Below are 19,077 nucleotides of genomic sequence, written 5' to 3' on the forward strand. Positions count from 1 at the left end.
GAAGCGCCGCTGGTGTTTGGTCTGGGTCCGCGCCATTTACTTGCTGATCATCGCATTTCGCTTCAGCGTGTGGTATAAGCGGATCGAAGTAATATGTAATGAGTTGGCCAAAGAGGGGTCTGGGCGAGCCGGGTTTATATACCCGCGGTGTGTGGCGCAGGCGTGGCTTGGGATCACCAATCGCCAATCCGCCATCAACCACGCAGCAGCGATGCGACAGCGATGCAGCAAATGCATGAACTCGATCAGCAAGGACGAGTGACCCAAACCGAGCCAGCAGGTCGACGATCCCCCCCCCGACAGGTCGATCGAGTGGAGATTCGCTGGGTTTTGGCCGAGAAACCCGGACGTCGCTTCAATCCGAGTCCTCGACAGTCTTGGACTTCTTGGGCTTGTCGGCCTTGCGTCCGGCTGCGTTCTTGACAAACAGGCGCGGCGTCGTTGGCCCGCTGGCAGCCCTGGATGGAACACCGCCGAGATAGAGCAGGCGCGGGCTATCGTGCGAGTCCGGCTGAGGCAGCGAGTTCTGCAGCTCTTCCTCCTCCTCCCTCTAATCTCGAATGCCAAGCCGGAGAGTAGAGCCAGAGTGAGCGCCCGTTGCACCGACACATTGCCACCGGAGTGCATCTGGTCGTTTGGATGCAGGCGCCGAGCCTAACTCACCAGAAGCTGCTGCTGCCGGATGAACCACTGCGGCAGACTCATCGGCAGAGTCACAAGATCCAGATCAAAGAGCTCGATGAACTGCTCGTTCACGTAGCGAGACTTTGTGCCGGCAAAGCTACGGTACTGGCAAATGCATCGGAGAGGGGTCGAATGCGTTAACCCCTGGAGGTACTGGGTATGCCGGCGGTGACCGCAAAGCGTCGAAGATGCGTGCCTCGGTCACAATCGAATTAAAGTTCCAGCCCTGGAGCTTGCGCAGACAGCCGACGAGAATGCCTGTTTCATGAAGACCGGACCTAGCAGTCCATCCGCCGATCCGATCATATTGTCAGCACCCAGAGGCCTCACGAGTGACTGCCCCCGACCCAATGCATCAGACGCATTGGGGCAGGCCATCGAGCAGTTCATTGGACAGGTCATTGGGCAGGGATACGAACGTGCACATAATGAGGGCCGGATGGTATGAGACATCCAGAATGATCTCGAGGCCCTCCTTGATGAGCTCCTCGCTGACGGGTCTCCATCCAAGTGTCGGCTTCCATGCTTGCACTCCAAGGTGAATCTACTGCCCACAGCGACGAGAGAGCGCCCCGCGGTCAGTGCCAAACTTCCGAGTGTCGCTCCTGTGTCGGCCACATTCGCTCGTAGGGGGCTCGCAGGGTCGGGTTGAGCTCGGCTCCGACGTGGCGGCTGGTCCGCCGACGGTGTGAGTATCTACGTACGACTTTGATGCCGGCCTCGTCAAAGAGCGTGCTGAGTGCCCGGGTCGGTGGTTCTGGCGAAAGCACGATCACGGTCTTGAGCGAGAGCGTCTTGAGAAAGGAAAAGTTTGTCGGGTGGAGGATATTGGAGCGGTAGATTCCTTTCTCGACAATGCCATAAAAGTCCGGCGGGGTGATTGATGCCGGGAGCTTGGCCATGGCTTGGTGCCTTGGTCCCGTTGCAGCGCGCCGGCAGCAGATGCAATGCAGAATCGGTACGGGGCGTCCTGGCTCGACGAAAGCGATGCTCTTGGCCGGCGGATCCAGTGCAACAGTGACTCGATCCGGCTCGTTTTTTTCTTCAACTCCGAACCAGGCCCACACCAACGGCGCGAGATCATCCACGCGAGCTCTCGGGCTGCAAAAATCCTGCATCCCAGTGTCTGTCGAAGCGTCTGCCCGACCGCTGCAGCAGCCGGAGCTTCGCAAGTGCTATCCAGCCGCAACACAGCGACACAGCGGCACCGACGACGCTGACATGGCTTCAACGGTGCAGGGCGTCACTACCCTGCCTCAGCTGATGGAGTTTCTGAGCTCCTACAAGAACGACGTTTTGGTCGAAGGTGGGCATGGCACCGGCATCGGCCCCTCCGCACAAGCACATTGGCGGCCCTCAGAATGCGGTGCTAACCCGAAGCTCGGATCTGGTATTCTCAGGGCTCTCTGCTTTTGATACGCAGCTCCAGAGGCTCGTGAACGATGAAGTCGATATCGAGATCTCCGATGAAGCAGATGTCCTCCGCGGATACCTGAAGCAGTCTCCAGAATGCAGCGAGTTGTTTTCGATCTGGAAGTATCAGCAAGAGGTAAGCTCTACAACGACAGTCGAGACGAAGGCAACAACGCAGCAGAGGGCACGGATCGCCGGTTGCTGCAAACTCGGTAGCCTTGCGATTGGCTTTGCGGCTGCGCTGGTCAGGCTCCACCGGCTCCTCTGCTGGTGGTGAGGATATTGCTCGCTGAGACAGCGCCTCGATTAATGCCGCTTTCTCTCCAGAACAACGTGTCTGAGCTCGAGGCGGTGATCGTACGGGCCATAACCAGCATCATCGTCCTGACGAAACGAATCGAGAAATGGGGCATCGGGACGGCCGTCGTCCGGATCCTGCTTCGAAACCACATGAAGCCGGTGTATCGCAACCTCTCGTCGGGGAAGCATGCTGTCCAGCACAGTGCCTTGAAACTCCTACTGGCTCTTGCATCTCATGGTGCCGGCACGACCAAGGAGCTCCACGAAGGCTTCAACTTCAGTCTGAAGGTAGGACTCTGCCGCGATGCGGGCTGCTACCGACACCGATTCAGCTGCTTTCCTGAAGGCGCTTTGCAGGTCGTGCTGCTCCGTGCCGAGTTTTGTCGATTCTGGGCCGATTACTCGCCTTCGAGTCTTGATTTCAGGCAGCAAATCGCAGGGCGTCGACCGCCTTTCGCCGCCATTTGAGGCCATCCGCGGCCCATGCAGCCTCGTTGCTAATTTCGCTTACATACAAATCAGGTTCTCCCAAAGTTATTGACGGTCCGAAAGCCCTCGGATGCCCGATCGATGGAAGGTATGTTCGAATCCGTCCCCAACCTCCATGGCCCTTGTCACTGACTTTTGGCTGTGATCGCATTCTGATTCCATCTGTGCTTCTTTGTACGTTCAGATGTGCGCTCTCTCTATGTTCGGTTCATCCTCGCGTTTCTCGTCCACGGCGACGTAAACGTCAAAAAGTCATGCCTGGAGATGAAGGACTTTGTCAGCAGCGTATTCAAGGGAATGGCGGAGGATTCATATGAGGTGTGATGCTGCTGCCTCAGCGCGAACCGCCAGGAATGCCTTGCAAGGTCTATAAACCCATGGACGAGTGTCGCTCGCGCACTAACATCTGCACTGCGGGTGCTCGCATCATGCCTCTGCATCTTAGCTCGTCGAGTATATCTTGAGTGTCCACAAGAAACACGTCGTCGATGATGCCAATCTAAATCGCACAGTCAAGATCGCTTTCTACAACAACTACATTCTGGAGCAGGTCTGCTAAACAGCATTGGCATATCCCGTATGCTGCCAAGACCCAATGGCTGCTCTGCATCCGCCCAGTATTTGCCAACGACGACTTATGATGACCCGACGATCCGCACAGATCACCAAACTTTACACACGCACGGATCCCACTATCGAGGGTGTCCAGAAGCTGGCAGGTGGTTGCGAGAGCAACGAATCGCTGCCTGTCGTGGCCGATCTGGCCCATCTCTTTTTGATGCACATCTGCACCAAGCCAGGGGTCGGAATCTGCTTCCAGGACCACGGGTACTTTCCGGCGCGATCCTCAAGCGGCAACGTTTCCAAAAAGGGAGTGCGCCTCTACAACAAAACTCTCTACAAGTATCTGTCGATTCTCCGCCCAACCGAGGACACCCGCCAGCAGGAGCTGGTGCTTTCGATCTTGGGCGCGTGTCCGGAGTTGGTCAAGTTGTGAGTTCTCGCGGGTCCTAGGACGGACCGATGCATCCGTGCTGCGGAACAAGCATGTGAAGAGCATAGTCTAACGCCGTGACTGTCTTCTTTGTCCACCATGCTTCCATATCTGGGCTGCCTGACAGCTTCTGGCAGGAGATTATCTCGTTGTCGTTTGAGCCTCGCCCCTCGGCCAAGTGGATGTCCAGCATGTCGTTTGCAGCCAAGGTCATTGACCTTCCTGTGCCGGATGCTCTTGGCGCAGTGTCGGAAGGCGCCGCTCCGCCTCCTGTATCGGGCATAGCAGAGAATATTCTGCCCTCCGCTCTGAGTCGGGCCCTGCTGGGGCGAGCTCTGCAGCACACCAGCCATGCCGTCAAGCACACCATGGCAATTGTGATGGCGGTTGCTTTCAAGAAGCTGGCCAAAGTTGAGAAGCATATCGACAAGGCTCGCTGGCGCCATTCTGCTGAAGCACCAGTCCCCGTTTCAGTGGAGCGTGGTCGAGAAAGAGATACCAAGAGCCACCGAGCATCCGATCTCACTTGGGAAACGTACAGGTCGCTGCTGCTAGAGGAGATCAAGAAGCGCTTGCCAGACGTGCAGATCATCCTTGCTCTCCAGCACCAATCCACGGGCAATGCCAGTAGCCGGCTGGACGAGCCCCAGGTAGTGGAGTCAAAGGAAGATCAGATCGAGGACGACACAACCCCTGAACAGCTCCAGGCTGCTGCCCTTCGGCTGATTCTCTGTTATCAGCGCTATTTCCCCGAAACCATATTCGAATCGAGATTTGACTACGGCAAGCTCTTCCCTGCCAATCTGCTTGTCCTCAGCGCAGAGATCCAAGAGATTCTCCTGGAACTGGCTGCGGTGGCTGACGGCTTTAAGTGGCAGAATCGTACGGGTAAGCGATGACTGTTTCTGGGCGGTGCACAGAAAGGCGGGTGGACTACTCAATTTCTGCCGAGTGTATTCGCCACTTGCGTGGAGAACGGTCTCGTCATTTCCCCTGCAACTCCGGCTCAGATATGGAGCCGTGCCAAGCGTATCGCCCAGCGCCGCTCAGCTAACCACCCAACCGTCCTCCTTCGCGCAATATTCCCCCCCCCTATGCCACCATAACTACATTTACCCCTGCGCCGATAACTATGGCTACCAACACATTCACCCACGGGCTATTGTAGTCGGCGCGTCTCTTTCGCACCTTGGCAACATACTCGACCTGCATCTGCGGACCGGCGAGGATCACATTCGGACTCTGACCCGGATCGCTGCTCGACGGTTCTTGGGAGGTACCATCCTCTTTCGCCAACACATCAGCGAAATAGACATTTGGGTGTCGACCCTGGTCCGCCTGCCGACGGAATACCGGGACTCGGTGCTAAAGTGGCTCGATGAGGCATTCTGCACCGGCGTGCGGAATCCATTCAAGACAATCGATCGCATGGCACTTCTTGCATCTAAAGTTCCTTCGGAAGGTGACACCCTCGCCCTGCAGCTGTCCCGCTGGGCTGGCCAAAGCATCCTCAGCTTGGAGCAACACATTGATCGGTTTTACAAAGCCTCTGCAATCCCCGACGAAGATGCGGATGGCCCCAACTTCCCGTTTTCGATTGGCGTGCTCTGTGCCATCGATGCCCTCTATGCCCTTTTGAACAAGGATGCAGTATCCCGTCGGGCCGTCATGGTTTCTGAGTATATGCACCTTGTGATCAAAGAGCTACTCCTTTCCACGCAAGGCTCGGCTGTGTTCGTGATCGAAGCGCTGTCCAAGCTCGATGGTCTGGTGCCGGACGACACCCAACTTGCACTGGACCGTCCATGGACGGGAATCGACTATTGCATCGCCCACAAAATAGTCGCTGATGATTTGGATCATGCTTTGACTCCAAACCCCGACCAAATGCAGACCGACCTTGCCGTCGACGGTGCCGCAATTCAACTGCGACACAATGCGCATACCGCTGCAGGCACGCCAAGTGAGATCGCGACTCTGTCGATGCGGGAATTTGCGGTCTCGCTCGCCAGTACGCTTGCAAATGAAGCATCCCCGGACAATGCACAGGCGGTCGGCTGGTTCCTGGAGCTCAAGCATCCAGCGGCGCGCTCATTCCTGGATCGGTACCCGGACCTAGTGGCGACGCTAATCAGCAGCGATATGAGGAGCCATTGGCTCGGTAGCGCCATTCGACATCTCTCCCCCAGCACCTTGCTCAGTAACATCGTATTGTCAAGAGATTTGTCGCCCACAGCAATGGCAGCACTCAAGTCCGTCATGCATGATGCGTTCGAGGAGATTCACAGTCCCGTAGCCTTGCTGCGACATCTGCGCACACTCCTCCTCGCTGTGAGGACCCACGATATTCGGTCCGACTTGGCAGTGTTTGTTTTTGAGTCTATCCGGGCTATTCTGTCGCGACTACACCGAGAGTCAGCTGCCAGGCTAGATCCCGAATTCCAGCATCCAAATGCGGTTTACTTCCACGATGAAGGGCTTTCGGATGACTACGAGACCGCTGCGTGGATGGCCGGGTTTCAATCGGGCCTCGATATGGTGCTGTCGCACCACATCATCCTCCAGTCGTTCTTTGATGACACGACCCTCGGCATCGGTAAGGCGTTTGGCTGTTGTAAACGAATGATTCGTACATGGTTGGGATCTCGTGACTGCTCGGTATTTCTTGGGGTCGTGTATCAAAACCCCCTCCGATTTGGGTCAGAAAGGCCCTGTGTGTTCCTATCTGCGGTTGAGAGATGCTGTGGCAGAGTCCTTGGGCTCCCCAAAACGGCACTTGAGGCGCTCACCCAGGTTGCTTCCCCTCTCCTCCCGCAGAGTGTGCCAGGACGGTGTATGAATCGTTGTTGATTGCACCCAAGTCGCTAGCTGGTTCATTTGATCGATATCTTGAGCAGATCGTCGATGTGCTGCTGGCCCACCTCTCCAGCCAGACCCAGATCTCTGCAGATGCAATCCTGCGGGTCTTTGAGCTGTTCCGACATCACATTCGACCCCACGACCTCGATAAAATCATCAAGGCACTGTTTGAATCAGCCGTGCGCGACAAGGAGAAGATCTATTCGCACAGCGAGCTGCTATCTCTTGCTCTCACAGCGGACGGATCAACCGATCGACGAATCAGCTCGTGCTCGTTTGTGCTTCTTCTCGAGCTCATCAAACTCAAGCAAAGCCCCGACCTGGACATACTGGCCCTCGGGACACTGCAGCGATGCTATTCCCGGGGCGTGGCTGTCGCGCAGCCAGGCTTCGCTGTCTATGCGTCCGACGATGACAGTGTTCCGTGTAACGCTGCTCTTCTGATCGACAGCCAAATCGTTGACTATTTCGCAAGGCAGGCGGACGTTGGCGGACAGGTCTTGCAGCTTCTGGCGACACACAGCCCAGCCCATCGCAATTACATTATCCGGAACGTCGTACCCAAGAGCCTCAAGGGCACAGCCATGTCGGAGATGCTACTGGCGGGGCTGCTTCAAGGAGTTTGTGGGCCACCCGAAAGCCTGGCAGAAAAATGGCAGCCTGAAGAACTCTCACCGTACCTCGATGCCATCCAAGCGCTCTGGAACGAAGTTGAGGAGCGGTCGCTAGACACGCTCTTCAAAAGCCTGACCGGTCAGCATGCATTCCATGCCGATGAGGTCGCAAAAGTCAGTATCCCTATCTATGTGGCACACTTGACGCATCCATCGTGGTCTGGAAGCTTTTTTGCAGATCTGCTCTCGAAAACTCGCGACACCAAGGCTCAAGACTCTGCAAGCCGACTCCACTGGCTCCCTGTCCTTCTCCCGGGGCTGTCTCGGCTAGAAGAGCCAGCGGCGCGGCCTGCACGAGAAGCTGCAGGCCAGATACTTGTGCCAATCATTGCTCTGCGTGCATACTATCACTCCAAGAAAAAGTGTGCTGGTGGCGAGGACGAGGAGCTCGCGGCCCGCAACTTGTCGCGCCACCTGGTCCGCTCGTTGGAAGCGGCAGATCAAGAGACAGTCGAGGTCTTGCTTGCCAACGACGACAAGGCGCTGGAAGAAATCAAGTCATACATCGTATCGACTCTGAAGTATCGCGTCGCTGATCTCGTGGCCTTGGAAGCACTGACGAGTCTGATCCAGGTGCTCTATGGCGCGGCGGTAAGACTTTGACATCGGCATCGAAGCATAAGATGCATACTCACCGACACACGGTGGCATTTTGCGTATGAAGCTTTCCGCACCGCAGCACCTCCTGCGATTGCACCTCCTGCGATTGCAACGGAGGACTTGTCCAAAACGCGGGCAGATGATGGACAGGTCATCTTGTCCTGTTACAGACAAGATGCGCGTATCATGGCCAAATCTGACTCTGAGATTTTCCTCGCTCTGTTTGTGCGTGTGGCTGGTCCAGAAATCCACCAAGCTAAGGTCGGCCCCGCGATTGCCGTTTCTTCCGGACGTGCTCTGTGAAATGATCATCTCGCATTCTCAATTCGAGACCATCAACGCACCTGGTGCGCTGACCAGCGCCGAAGTGGCCCATCATCCCCAGACAAAGAGTCCAATCAGGGCCATCCATCCCGCAAAGTCGGCACTCCTTGGATTGCTTCTTGTGCTCGTCAAGCTTGATCCTGTCCGTTGCTGTAGACCTGCTTTTCTGAAGCCCCTGAGCGCCGGCTACCAGGCTACCGTACACCCCGCCGATCGCACTGTGCTTGAAATTTGGAGCATCTACGAGGCAGAGGCCGGTGTGAGTGTGGCATCCCATGCCGTAGCATGGTCCCGGCCCAACACCGTTCTGAACACCGTCAGCCCGGTAACAGCTGCCGAATCGATTCTGCCCATCGACCCTGTCTGGATGGCACACACGCTGCAACTGCTGCCTGTCGCCGAGGCCCTTGAGATGCGAGCGTTGGACATTCAGTCAAAGTGCAAGCCTTCGCGCCTGTGGCCACTCTACGACATCAAGTTTGTGCTGCCCCTGACTGCCACAGCCGTGGTGACGGGCGAGTCCAAACTGGACTTGAAGCGTCTGATTGAAGTGAATTGTCTTGGACTTGCTGTGGTAGCGCTGTCTGCAGAGGATACCGAGACCCGAGAGGCGGGCTATTTTGTGGTTGACAAGGCGTATCAGTTGATTGAGGTACGTTGGGGCATCGTCTAGCTGCGGCACCTACATTTGCTGAGCTGACTAATCTTGCTGACACCAACGCAATTCCTCAAAGTCGTCGCCATCAAAGGAGCACAACCAAGTGATGCTACTCTTGGAAAGCCTGAAAAACGCAATCACAGATCGCGACAGCCCTCAACGAGTCCCCTCAATTGTAGCCCTCTTTGTCGCGCAGGCACTGATGGTTGTGATGAAGCCAGAAAACTCGCTGTATCCGCTGATCAACCGCTTCTTGCTGCAACGGCCCACAATTGACTTGGAGGTATGCGCCGTTTGGAGCACCGTCGCAGCTTACTCCGCACCACCACCTCCGTTTGTGTTTCTGTGGAAGCAGCCATCAACATCGTGCGAGCTGTCGCGACCAACCTCTGCTGGCAGTTTGGCATATCCGCGTGCCGCTTGAACGTAGGATGCTGATATGTCTGGTCATGATTATCCCTTGGCCATATCGCTGCGTCGGCTTCTTTTAGGACGTACCGATGTTTTACAGCTTGTTCTACTCACACAGCTCAGAGTTCCGGAAGGAACGCATCTGGATGCTGCGTCTGCTTTCGTGTGGTTTGAAAACATATGCGGTACGGATCAGCACGCTAGCTGCACACAGGATGCTAGCTGCACAATGTTGACTGCACTCGGTGCTTGAGCGCCCTATACCTCGCTTCACAAGCTCATCTCGTTCGTGATCAAATGTGTGCAGGATTATCGAATTTACAAGCGACGCCACGTCTTCGACATCGTGACGGGCTTTTTCCACTCAAGTCTCGCGGATGCACAGACCCGGAAGCTCGTGTTTGAGCTCATCTTCAAAGCGTCCTTCATCCCAGGAGTTATCGCCGACATGGCCAACCACAGCGGCCTGCTTGCTTTCTTCACGACATGCTCCAGCACTATTGCAGTTGCCTCCAAGAATGAGCTATCGTTAGCATTGCCGCGCCTCCTGACTCAAGTCGTGAAAGGCTGGGACATGAGAGACACGCCCGGAGCCAGTCTCTGGACCGACTCAATCGCCGCAACTGTCAAAGCAACGCTGGACACGGTCTGTCTGCAGTTCCAAGCTTGGGGCGTGCTTGCTCAATCGGCCACCTCAGCAGAAGAACTGGTATGGTGGTGCCAGATGCTCTTCAATGCAAGTTCTCTTCTGGCTGCCACGCTGCATCTTGCAAGCTCCACGGACCGACATAACTCAAGGCTGTTTGAGCCCGCCACTTTGCTGCAGCTGGTTCGCGCCCTCCAAGATGCACGACGGCTCTTGTCGTCCGCCACACCTGATCGCTCGACTGCAACCAACCAACACCAGCACGACCAAATGGACCCTGAAACCCTCTACAGCGTCGATCTCGATAGCTCGGCAATCCTGCAGGCTGCCTTTGATCAGTGTTTCTCGGCGCTGTGTCTGCTTGAAACAGGAAGCCTCGAAGCCATCGCAGCGATCCCAGACACAGGCGCGCTCTATGGCTTGATGGCATGGAGCGTCAGCGTCTTCCAAAGCCGCTCGGAAGCCTGGCAGCCCGATCATCTCGAGTCGTATTTGACATGGCTGCTCAGACTGCAAATCAAATTTGCCAGAGCCGGAGCGCGTTTACCAACAATCCGGTCAGCGAATCGCGGAGTTCAGGAAGAGCTCGAAGTTCAGACGACTCTTGTTGGACTGGTTCGGGTGCTTGCGCTTGCCGCAGCCACAAGGGGCCATGAACAGGCCCTCCGAACAAGCGCGCTGGCAGCCGCCAATCTCATCGCACTGACACAGACTCACGTTTCGGCGAGCCTGAAACGCAAGCATGTCGAGGACGACGATCCCAGCGACGGTCCCAGCGACACAGGTAGAGTGTGCGCCGTCTGCCGTCCGATACCGTGTCCAGAGTGTGAGACTAACTCGCCTCCTGTCCTGCATACATCCTCGGGCGAGAAGGTTTACAAGGACGGTTGATGGCCATTCTCGGCAAGCTGGCTCCCCTGACTGCCTCTCCATCACAGCTGATGGCGGAAGCAACTGAAAGCCATGTCCGTTGTGGCAGTCACTTGGTTTCGGAGTCGATTGCCGCGGTCGTTGGGTTCATGTGGATGGGCGGCGCCGACCCGGAGCGAAACGACTCTCTCTTCGCAATGCTGGACGAGTGCATATCCAGCAGCGTCGTGTCCGTCTAAACGCCACAATGGCGCATGATGGATCGGAACACCACGAGATGGCCTGGTGTGTCGCTAAATAGAAAGCGATATTCTCTGTCCCTGGGGTCGCCGCGTTTGATTCCCACAATATGAGCCAGAGCGCCATGCCTGAAACCGATGTCTCGCGCTGTGGAAATTCGTGCTGGGACAACCCCTCGCCAATGCACCGTTGTCCGCCACGACAGCCTCAATCAAACGTATGCATCTCCTATGGCTACGAGATCGTAGTCGATTCTGTATTGCCGTCGGCTGGCTTGCTGGCTTAAATCTCGGCAACTTTGCCTTTGATGTCAAAGTCAGCGCGTTTGTTGGAGGAGCCGTGATCGCCACCAATGCGGCTCCGATCCATCATCCGGTTCAGGTCCTCCTCTGTGAGCATCTCTTCGAGATCAATTTCCGAGGGCTCGTCGCCATCGGGTCTCTTGCGCTTTGCACCAGAACCGATCTCAGATGCCACAACAGACTCGGTGCTGGCGGCATCTTCGGTGAGAAGCATCGCCAGGTCTTCCAAGTTCGTGATCCTTGTGGACTTTTTGTAGTAGCTGGAGCTGCCCTTAAAGTGCTCTGTATGGCGACACCCAGGCCGCCGGTGCGCCAGACGGTTCTTGTTAGAGGAGCGTGTTCTGAGCGCAACTTAGAGTCGCTGAAACCAGGGGGTGGTGCAGCAGATCGCCGCAGCAAGCTTCGTCGGGAGGTCAGCCAACGCACCTTTATGAATAACAAGCTGCTCGAGCTTGCGTTTGGACATGGCCCTCTCTTGGATCCTGTTCTCGACTGTGCCGGTGGTAATGAATCTATACACGAACACAGGCTTGGTTTGCCCAATCCGATGGACGCGGTCCTGTCGAACAGGCGGGGCGAGCAATACACGGTAATATCAACAACTGAGTCAGTCCTGGCCGACAGTGATCGATGGCGATCGCAGAGAGTGCCGCTTGTCGTGCCAAGACCATAGTATTCTCGTGGATAGACAGGGACTCGCATTGCATGGAGCTCATGGCCCTTACCTGCGCCTGGAGATCCATTTGCGGGTTCCAGTCCGAGTCGTATATGATGACCGTGTCGGCAGCGGTGAGGTTGATGCCCAGGCCTCCAGCCCGAGTGCTCAGCAAAAACAGCTTGATACTTGGATCGCTGTTGAATTCGTCCATCTGTCCGGGCCACACACACCATAAGCACAGCGGATCAGTCATTGAGCGGACGGTGAGCGCCGGTCAAATCGTGGGGCTCGCTCTCATTGACGCTGTGGCTGTGGCGCGTTGCGTTGCTTCACAGGCGCTGTGTTTGTTAACGTCAGGATCGTGCCTAGCATACCTGCTTCTTCCGGTCGCTGATCGACACATGACCGTCGATCCGACAGAACTTCCATTTCTTTTCGTACTCGCACCAGTCCGCGATGATGTCCAACATCTTGCGCATCTGAGAGAAAATCAGGACCTTGTGGCCGTCGCGGAAGAGTTTTGGCAGCATTCGCTCCAGAAGCATCATCTTTCCGGAGGTAGCCACAATCTCGGGGAGTCGACGGGTCCTTTTCTGCCTCGATCCGGATCTGGATGCTTCACCGCGATGGACGAGGCTGCCCTCGTATACGGAGTGGTGGGGATCGTGATACTCGGCTTTCTCATCGGCTCTCCGACCGTTCGCGACGGGAACCTCGTCCTCCTGCTCGCTCTCGTCCCCATCTGTCGAGCTTTCGTCGTCGTCGTCAGGCAAATCAAACAGATATGTGTGATTGCAGATCTTTCTGAGTTGCATGATCAAGTTCTGCAGATTGAGTCGGCTGATTGCCTTGGCTTCAAAGAGAACATCGACACATTGGATTACAACCGAGGTGTCGATATGTGCAAGCTGACTGATTCAATCTGCTGGTACAAACCTGGGCCTTTGCGAGGTGCGGTGCTCGATACAGCCCTGCTCTTGACAGCTTCGTGACTCGAGTTGTCGAGACTCGCAAAGTATCGACGGTCACTTAGTTCCTCGTAGTTCCTGCGGTCGATCTGACCGCGCTGCGACCGCGTCCGTAACTCGACAGTCTCTTCGTCATTGCCGCTGCTTGCATCATTGCCTGCAACCGCACGAGGAGCCTCTTGCTGCGTGTCTCGCAAGAGCACGTCGCGCAAGCCTGAGACACCGCACAGGGCAGCAGAGTAAAGCTCCTTCTGTCGATTTGTCATAGGGGCGTACACGATGAACTCCTTCTTTGGCGGCAGAAATTTTTCCACTGCCACATTAGTATGGAGCCACATGGCAAGTCAGTACCTGAAACCTTAGCACAGACAGCGTCGATCCAGTGCCAGTAGAGTCTGTCGGTACACGGCCGTTTGCCAAGTTTGCAAGGCTTGTCACAACCCAAGCTCCAGAATCATCCCTACCTTCGCTCTTCACTCGACGCAGCAAGAAGGGCTTCAGGATGTTGTGGAGGTTGCTGACGACCGATTCCTTGCTCTCGCGGTCCAGGATTTTCTCCTTGTCGGCTTCGTTCGAGTTGCTCTCGAAGAAATCAAAGCTGATATGGACACAAACAAGGTATGTTGGAGCGATTTCTGGTGCCCAGTCCTGAAAGACATCCAGTGATGCGTTTGCGACACAGACCGAGACACTTACAGATCCTGGAAAGCCCCGAGGTCGTCAAATATATCTGGCATCAAAAAATTTAGCAGCGACCACAGCTCCGAGAGATTATTCTGGCGATATACAACTGAAAGTTAGGGAGTCGCTGCAGAGGCCGTGGACGCATCCTGCAGAGGCCATGGGCACATGCTTTGGGCGAATGCGCGGTATATCGATGCCAACCTGCAGGGGAGTGCCAGTGAGAAGCAGTCGGTTGGCGCTCGTGTATTTCTTGAGCTCCTGGATCAACCGACAGTTCAGGTTCTTGAGACGATGTCCCTCGTCAACGACAATGTACTTCCATGCATAGCGCTGGAGGTGCTTTCGATCTCGCATGCTGATGTCAAAGCTTGTGACGATGATTGGAAACCTCTCATCGAATTTGCCCATTTGCTCCTTTCGCAGTTGCGCGCGAGTTGGCGGATCTCCATGATACAGAAGGACAGGTATACTTGGCGCAAACCTTGAGCAATTTGGCCGGGATGAGAACACGCTCGGGCGAGGCACGGCACAATTGCAAAGGGGAGAACGGCGACCCACCTCTTGATTTCGTTGACCCAGTTATCGAGAGTGCTGAGTGGGGAAACGACCAAGAACGGCCCCATGACCTTGTTCTCCCGCAAGTGCGCAAAGAATGAGATGGTCTGCAGGGTCTGTCGGTCGCCGGCGATAGAAACGTCTCGAGTGAGTGCAAACGATCGACAGAGCTCTGTACGTGTGCATCGCTCCCCAAGATCAAGTAACCCAATGGCAATGGCCAGTGGGTCTGAATGGAATCGGAGCCCGAGCAGCATACTTTGCCAAGACCCATCTCATCGGCAAGGATGCCGTTGAGGCCATTCTCGTAGAGACTGATGAGCCACTCCATGCCGACAAGCTGGTACTCGCGCATGACACATCCAGTCACCAGAACAGGCTGGCGCTCCCCGGGCTTGCGCTTGGCGGCGACCACTGGGGCGTCGATGGCGGCTGGATCCTTGTCTGTCTTGGCCTTGGAAGGACGTCCTCGTCGCTTGGGCTGGAAGGCAACCGACAGCACGTTTGAGTTAGCCAAGAGGAAGCCAAGGGAGACAGCAATCAGAGGCTGAAGAAACGGCTCACCTGGCCGGACTCTGGCTCTATCGGGTCGTTGACATTTGTCGGAGCGGCGCTCGAGTCCCCATCCCCAAGCACCGGCTCGCTGCTGCGGGCGGCCTTGGCGATCTGCTCCTTTTGACGAGCCTCCAGCTTGGTGGCCAGCCAGTCGGAATAGACGCCGGTCCGGGTGAGCAGGAAGTGCAGCCGCTTCATGCGCTCCTCCCGTTCCATGAGATAGAGCTGATTCTTGGACTGTCAAGTGGATCGATGTGTCAGCCCGCTATCTCGTCGGTCTCGTCGGTCTCGTCGGTCTCGTCGGTCTCGTCGGTCTCGTCGGTCTCGTCTATCCGTCAGCGCAAAATGAACAGAAGCAGCAGATATCGGTTCCCATTGGATCATGCGATCGCTGCCCGGAAAGCCTCTACCAGGCAGATCGGCACCGTCGAATCTGGCCGAAATGCTCGCTCGGGCGCTGCGATACCCGCTGCTGTCCGACTCACCAAGTCATAGGTGACGCCATCGGCGGTGTCGTCCATGTCGATAGTTTTTGCAACAGCTCCGGTGGACGTGGTTTGCCGAGAGAGTCTGTCGGCCGGATCTTGGCCCGATTCGAGTGCGGGAGTCATCAGAGGCGGGAGTCGCTGTTGATGGGAGAGAGAGCGGGCGGGACGAACTGCGCAACGATCGGGTGCGGGAAAACGGCGAGCCGCCAAAGCAGCGCAGTCGGCGGCTGATTGGGCGGGTGGCGCGAAAAGTATCCAGACGATGCACCAGCAGCCGGCCCTTGAGCCCATTGGATTTCCTGCACCAGCACCATCCGGAGGAGCCGCAGTTGTGCTGAAATCGCCAGCACCCATACACGATCTGCTGCAATAACACCCGCACTCACAAGGCACCAGTTCGCACGGCTCGCTCTCGCTGCTCTCGCTGCTCTCGGCTGAAATCGCGTCGAGACTCATCGGCATTTTCTCGTGAGGCACTTTTCGCGAGGCATTTCTCGTGAGGCTGCGACCTCGGCCCATTGTCCACATCAAGCTATCGCGGTTATCACAAATATCGCCATGTCGACATCAAATCTCGGCTCGCGCGCGCTGTCAAACTCGTCTCTAAGCTCGCTTCCCAGCATGGGGGGCGTGTCTAACCGGCGAACGTCTGGGCCGTTCCCCTCAAGCGTAAGTGCGTTGATATCCTTTCTTGTATCGGAGGAAACGGCTCTCACACATATCACGTACCTCATGCTTCCCTGCAACCGATCTCCTCAGACAACTATCAGCTCTGAGCTATCGCTATCAAAATCGCAGTTATCGAAACGCGGTACCATCGGCAGCGGCATGCTCTCCAAGTCTGAGCTCGCAGCACTCTCAAATGCGAGCCTTCGACAGTCGGGCAGCCTCCACTCGCTCTACATTGAGTCGAGCATGGCCGCCGACTTGCTTTCCTCGGGCAGAAAGGGAGGGAAGCTTGGTATGTGTTGCATCAGCGCGTGTTCTGCAATGATGGTCCTGCTTGTTTGCTCCAAGACTCCAATGTCGGCCGCGACGCAGTGTGTGCCGTCGACAAAGCACTAAAACCCAATGATCGCGCAGGCTCACTCGGAAACCTCACCGGGCATACGGCTCCAAGGGAACCCCTTGTCACAGGCATGCTCAAACCGCGGTTTTCACTTAGGTGTGGCAGAAAGCCCCACGAATGCCAAGGCTGTCGCTGCTCTGTGCTGTGGGTCTGTGGGCTCGAGGGAATTCGTTGAACCAGAACCATGATGCATGAGATTCGCTAAGCTAGCCTCACCGGGGAATCAGAGTAGTATCGGAAACATCCAGGGGTTTGGTCTTGAGCACGACGGCAATCGTCGCATCCATCCTCCTCAGTCACCAACGTCTCGCTCTATCTCCAGAACGAGCGCCGAGATCTTCATCGCAAGATTTTCCCCCGACGAAGGCTCTTTGGCAGTCGGATACGGAGACGCCACGATTTCTGTGCGTTGGTCATTGGCAGCTCACTGTTGCCAAGGGAACTTGCTGGATGCCGATCGTGAGCCATTGGGGGAGGACATGCCTCGACAGCGGCTTCTGATTCCCAGCCGATTGTCTCTCCAAGCAGGCGCGAATACTGACCTGCTACTATACATACATCCACCTCAGATTATATTGACGAGCTCAGGCTCTGTCATGCGAACACTGACTCCACCGGGCAACTATCTCAAGGCACCGTGCACGACGCTCTACTTTCGGCCGACCAACCCCTCCTACAAGAACCAGAACATTCTCGTGGCTGGGTGTAAAGTATTTCGAATGGCATAAGCTGTCGATATGGCATCAACACCTTCTCTCGCCAACATCCGAGACTGAGACACTGGGACGGCGGCTTTGATACATCTGGCACAGATTCGGAGGGAAAGATCATCTTCTGGCATTACACGACCGGTCAGATTGTCAAAGTCGTTGACACCGGCGACGACCAAGTCAACTGCATCACATACTCGCTGGACGGGGCGAGGTTTGCGATGGGTGGCAGCGAGGGAACAGTGACTGTTTTCGATGGATTCACATCCCAAAAGGCAATGACTCTGACGCTTGGGTGAGTCGCCGTTCTCGATCGCCCATGCTGCAGTACGATGTGATGCGATGTGACGAGATGTAATATCCCGGTCCAGCCTTGCTCTGCCTTCGCCTTGGCTGACTGGTCTCATTTTCTCTCTCAGACAAGTCAATGTGACTTCTGGCCACTCGAATCGCATATTTTCAGTCCGATTTCATCCCAAAGAGCCCCACTCGATAATGAGCGCGGGGTGGGACAATACTGTCCAGGTATGTTCTGAGCGAACGAACAGCGGCGCCAGTCCTTCGCGGTTTGTGGCCTGGGGCTGGGTCATGCAGCGCTGCATTGAGACCGACAGATCCACAAACGATCCTGACGCTGGCTGCACCATTCAGATCTGGGATACTCGAATACAACGCTCCGTCCGCAGCATATATGGTCCGCATATCTGTGCCGACTCGATCGATTTTGACGACTCGGGAGACCGGATTCTCACGGGCTCGTACTCGAAGGAAAATCCGATCCAGGTGCGGCTGATGAGATGCATTTTCTGGTGTGCAATATCTAAGCTGACCTATGGGTGGACTGATCGTGGACTGATGGGTGGACTGATCGTGGACTGACAGATGACACGTCGCTCAGATATGGTCATGGAGTCAGGCACAGGTCACAGATACAATTCCGTGGTCAATACTGGAACTCAGCGAGCGAAAGCCGTGTCTGCTCTACGCAGCTCAGTTCAGCCACAGCCCGGAAAGCTCGATCCGCAACAGATTCGTACTGGCTGCTGGAGGCGGCGGGGCAAACGAAATGAGGATTTACGAGACACAATCGAAGAGGGTAAGTTCAAACCTCCTCTCTTTGCCACTGCACTACCGGTCAAGAAACTTGTCACGAGCCGCTCAGGGCTGCTGAAACGATGAGCTCCCGTGCCACAGCCAGCTTATACATGTTGTTTCAAATGAACCCACCCCACAGGCCGTGGCGATGGTTCAGAACTTGACCAGTCCCGTCTTTACCGCCGCGTTCAGCCCAACCGACCAAATGGTTGCTCTGGGCGGAGGCGCTAGCAAGACCATTTACGTCTACGACATGGAGTCACAGCTTCCAAAGGAATTTCTATATTGAGTCTTGCTTGCGGACGGAGGTCGATGATGCTCTATGGAGCCGCTCTGATTTGGTCTTGGTCTGTTTGTTATGCGTCGACGCTGGGTGTGGGCGGCCGCGGGATGTCATATCACGACTCATTCAACGCTGTAGTCTTTTTGAGCGCCAGTGAGAGCTGCAGCAAAGCTGTCGGATGTCTCACATCGAATACACGGTTGTTTCGGATGCAAGCGAGACATTCGACCAGGCGCTTGGCTCGCTGAGTGTTGACAGTGATCTGGTTTTGGGCTGCAAGTACCAATAATCGTTCAGAGCACCGGGGTGACCCGCATTTTATCGAATCAGCTGCAAGTGCCACAATCTCACACACTCTGCTGAGGCCGTGGACCACCATTATCTGGATTCGTGCCAACTCAACAGAGTCAAGAGCATCGCCATCGGTAGGTTCCGGCTCCCAGCGGCTGCAGGAAACACGGTGTCGACAAATATGCATATGCCAATGCAGCCCGTGCAGCCAGTGCAGCCCGTGCAGCCAGGGACAATCAGGGACAATCAGCTCCCAT

General features: G+C 56.0%; 4 protein-coding genes across 4 annotated transcripts; 2 read left to right on the forward strand and 2 right to left on the reverse strand.

Annotated features, from left to right (window-relative positions):
• Window positions 1-67: 67 nt before the first annotated feature.
• BJ171DRAFT_501100 (tyrosine phosphatase family-domain-containing protein) lies at window positions 68-1,635 on the reverse strand. The gene is made up of 5 exons (XM_053110635.1): window positions 1,389-1,635; window positions 1,104-1,228; window positions 881-962; window positions 664-789; window positions 68-550 (listed from the first exon to the last, which is right to left on the reverse strand). Exons 1-5 carry the CDS (start codon window positions 1,584-1,586, stop codon window positions 356-358), a joined length of 726 nt encoding a protein of 241 aa, XP_052967724.1. The 5' UTR covers window positions 1,587-1,635; the 3' UTR covers window positions 68-355.
• A 146-nt stretch (window positions 1,636-1,781) lies between these two features.
• BJ171DRAFT_501101 (ribosome 60S biogenesis N-terminal-domain-containing protein) lies at window positions 1,782-11,380 on the forward strand. Its single transcript, XM_053110636.1, has 15 exons — window positions 1,782-1,990; window positions 2,085-2,233; window positions 2,425-2,685; window positions 2,920-2,974; window positions 3,071-3,204; window positions 3,332-3,436; window positions 3,548-3,879; window positions 4,008-4,768; window positions 5,049-6,476; window positions 6,698-8,004; window positions 8,258-8,989; window positions 9,072-9,278; window positions 9,487-9,591; window positions 9,714-10,836; window positions 10,926-11,380. The coding sequence occupies exons 1-15, from the start codon at window positions 1,906-1,908 to the stop codon at window positions 11,159-11,161; spliced, it is 7,020 nt and encodes a 2,339-aa protein (XP_052967725.1). The 5' UTR covers window positions 1,782-1,905; the 3' UTR covers window positions 11,162-11,380.
• Window positions 11,381-15,523, reverse strand: BJ171DRAFT_441360 (putative helicase). Its single transcript, XM_053108071.1, has 12 exons — window positions 15,370-15,523; window positions 14,894-15,121; window positions 14,589-14,810; window positions 14,333-14,445; window positions 13,976-14,255; window positions 13,787-13,866; window positions 13,555-13,688; window positions 13,059-13,403; window positions 12,497-12,975; window positions 12,190-12,333; window positions 11,891-12,023; window positions 11,381-11,746 (listed from the first exon to the last, which is right to left on the reverse strand). Exons 1-12 carry the CDS (start codon window positions 15,493-15,495, stop codon window positions 11,445-11,447), a joined length of 2,586 nt encoding a protein of 861 aa, XP_052967726.1. The 5' UTR covers window positions 15,496-15,523; the 3' UTR covers window positions 11,381-11,444.
• A 407-nt stretch (window positions 15,524-15,930) lies between these two features.
• Window positions 15,931-18,739, forward strand: BJ171DRAFT_615109 (quinon protein alcohol dehydrogenase-like superfamily; the record flags this gene model as incomplete). Its single annotated transcript, XM_053115324.1, has 10 exons — window positions 15,931-16,041; window positions 16,132-16,333; window positions 16,456-16,537; window positions 16,764-16,845; window positions 17,011-17,146; window positions 17,254-17,446; window positions 17,571-17,676; window positions 17,803-17,934; window positions 18,050-18,247; window positions 18,386-18,739. 10 exons carry the CDS (start codon window positions 15,931-15,933, stop codon window positions 18,533-18,535), a joined length of 1,392 nt encoding a protein of 463 aa, XP_052967727.1. The 3' UTR covers window positions 18,536-18,739.
• Window positions 18,740-19,077: the final 338 nt, after the last annotated feature.

This window comes from Polychytrium aggregatum, assembly GCF_025602895.1.
Source record: "Polychytrium aggregatum strain JEL109 chromosome Unknown BJ171scaffold_14, whole genome shotgun sequence".
In the NCBI taxonomy this organism is placed as follows: domain Eukaryota; kingdom Fungi; phylum Chytridiomycota; class Chytridiomycetes; order Polychytriales; genus Polychytrium; species Polychytrium aggregatum.

What these genes read in the sequence shown, in the direction of transcription:
- BJ171DRAFT_501101 (XM_053110636.1), top strand. Translation starts at nt 1,906, where the DNA reads ATGGCTTCAACGGTGCAGGGCGTCACTACCCTGCCTCAGCTGATGGAG. An exon ending in GAACGACGTTTTGGTCGAAG is followed by an intron (nt 1,991 to 2,084) that starts GTGGGCATGGCA and finishes TGGTATTCTCAG; the next exon opens with GGCTCTCTGCTTTTGATACG. An exon ending in GGCCCACAATTGACTTGGAG is followed by an intron (nt 9,279 to 9,486) that starts GTATGCGCCGTT and finishes GGCTTCTTTTAG; the next exon opens with GACGTACCGATGTTTTACAG.
- BJ171DRAFT_441360 (XM_053108071.1), bottom strand. Translation starts at nt 15,495, where the DNA reads ATGACTCCCGCACTCGAATCGGGCCAAGATCCGGCCGACAGACTCTCT. An exon ending in TAGAGCCAGAGTCCGGCCAG is followed by an intron (nt 14,811 to 14,893) that starts GTGAGCCGTTTC and finishes GTTGCCTTCCAG; the next exon opens with CCCAAGCGACGAGGACGTCC. An exon ending in AAATGGATCTCCAGGCGCAG is followed by an intron (nt 12,024 to 12,189) that starts GTAAGGGCCATG and finishes CCTGTTCGACAG; the next exon opens with GACCGCGTCCATCGGATTGG.
- BJ171DRAFT_501100 (XM_053110635.1), bottom strand. Translation starts at nt 1,586, where the DNA reads ATGGCCAAGCTCCCGGCATCAATCACCCCGCCGGACTTTTATGGCATT. An exon ending in ACGAGGCCGGCATCAAAGTC is followed by an intron (nt 1,229 to 1,388) that starts GTACGTAGATAC and finishes TGTGGGCAGTAG; the next exon opens with ATTCACCTTGGAGTGCAAGC. An exon ending in TCCGGCAGCAGCAGCTTCTG is followed by an intron (nt 551 to 663) that starts GTGAGTTAGGCT and finishes ATTCGAGATTAG; the next exon opens with AGGGAGGAGGAGGAAGAGCT.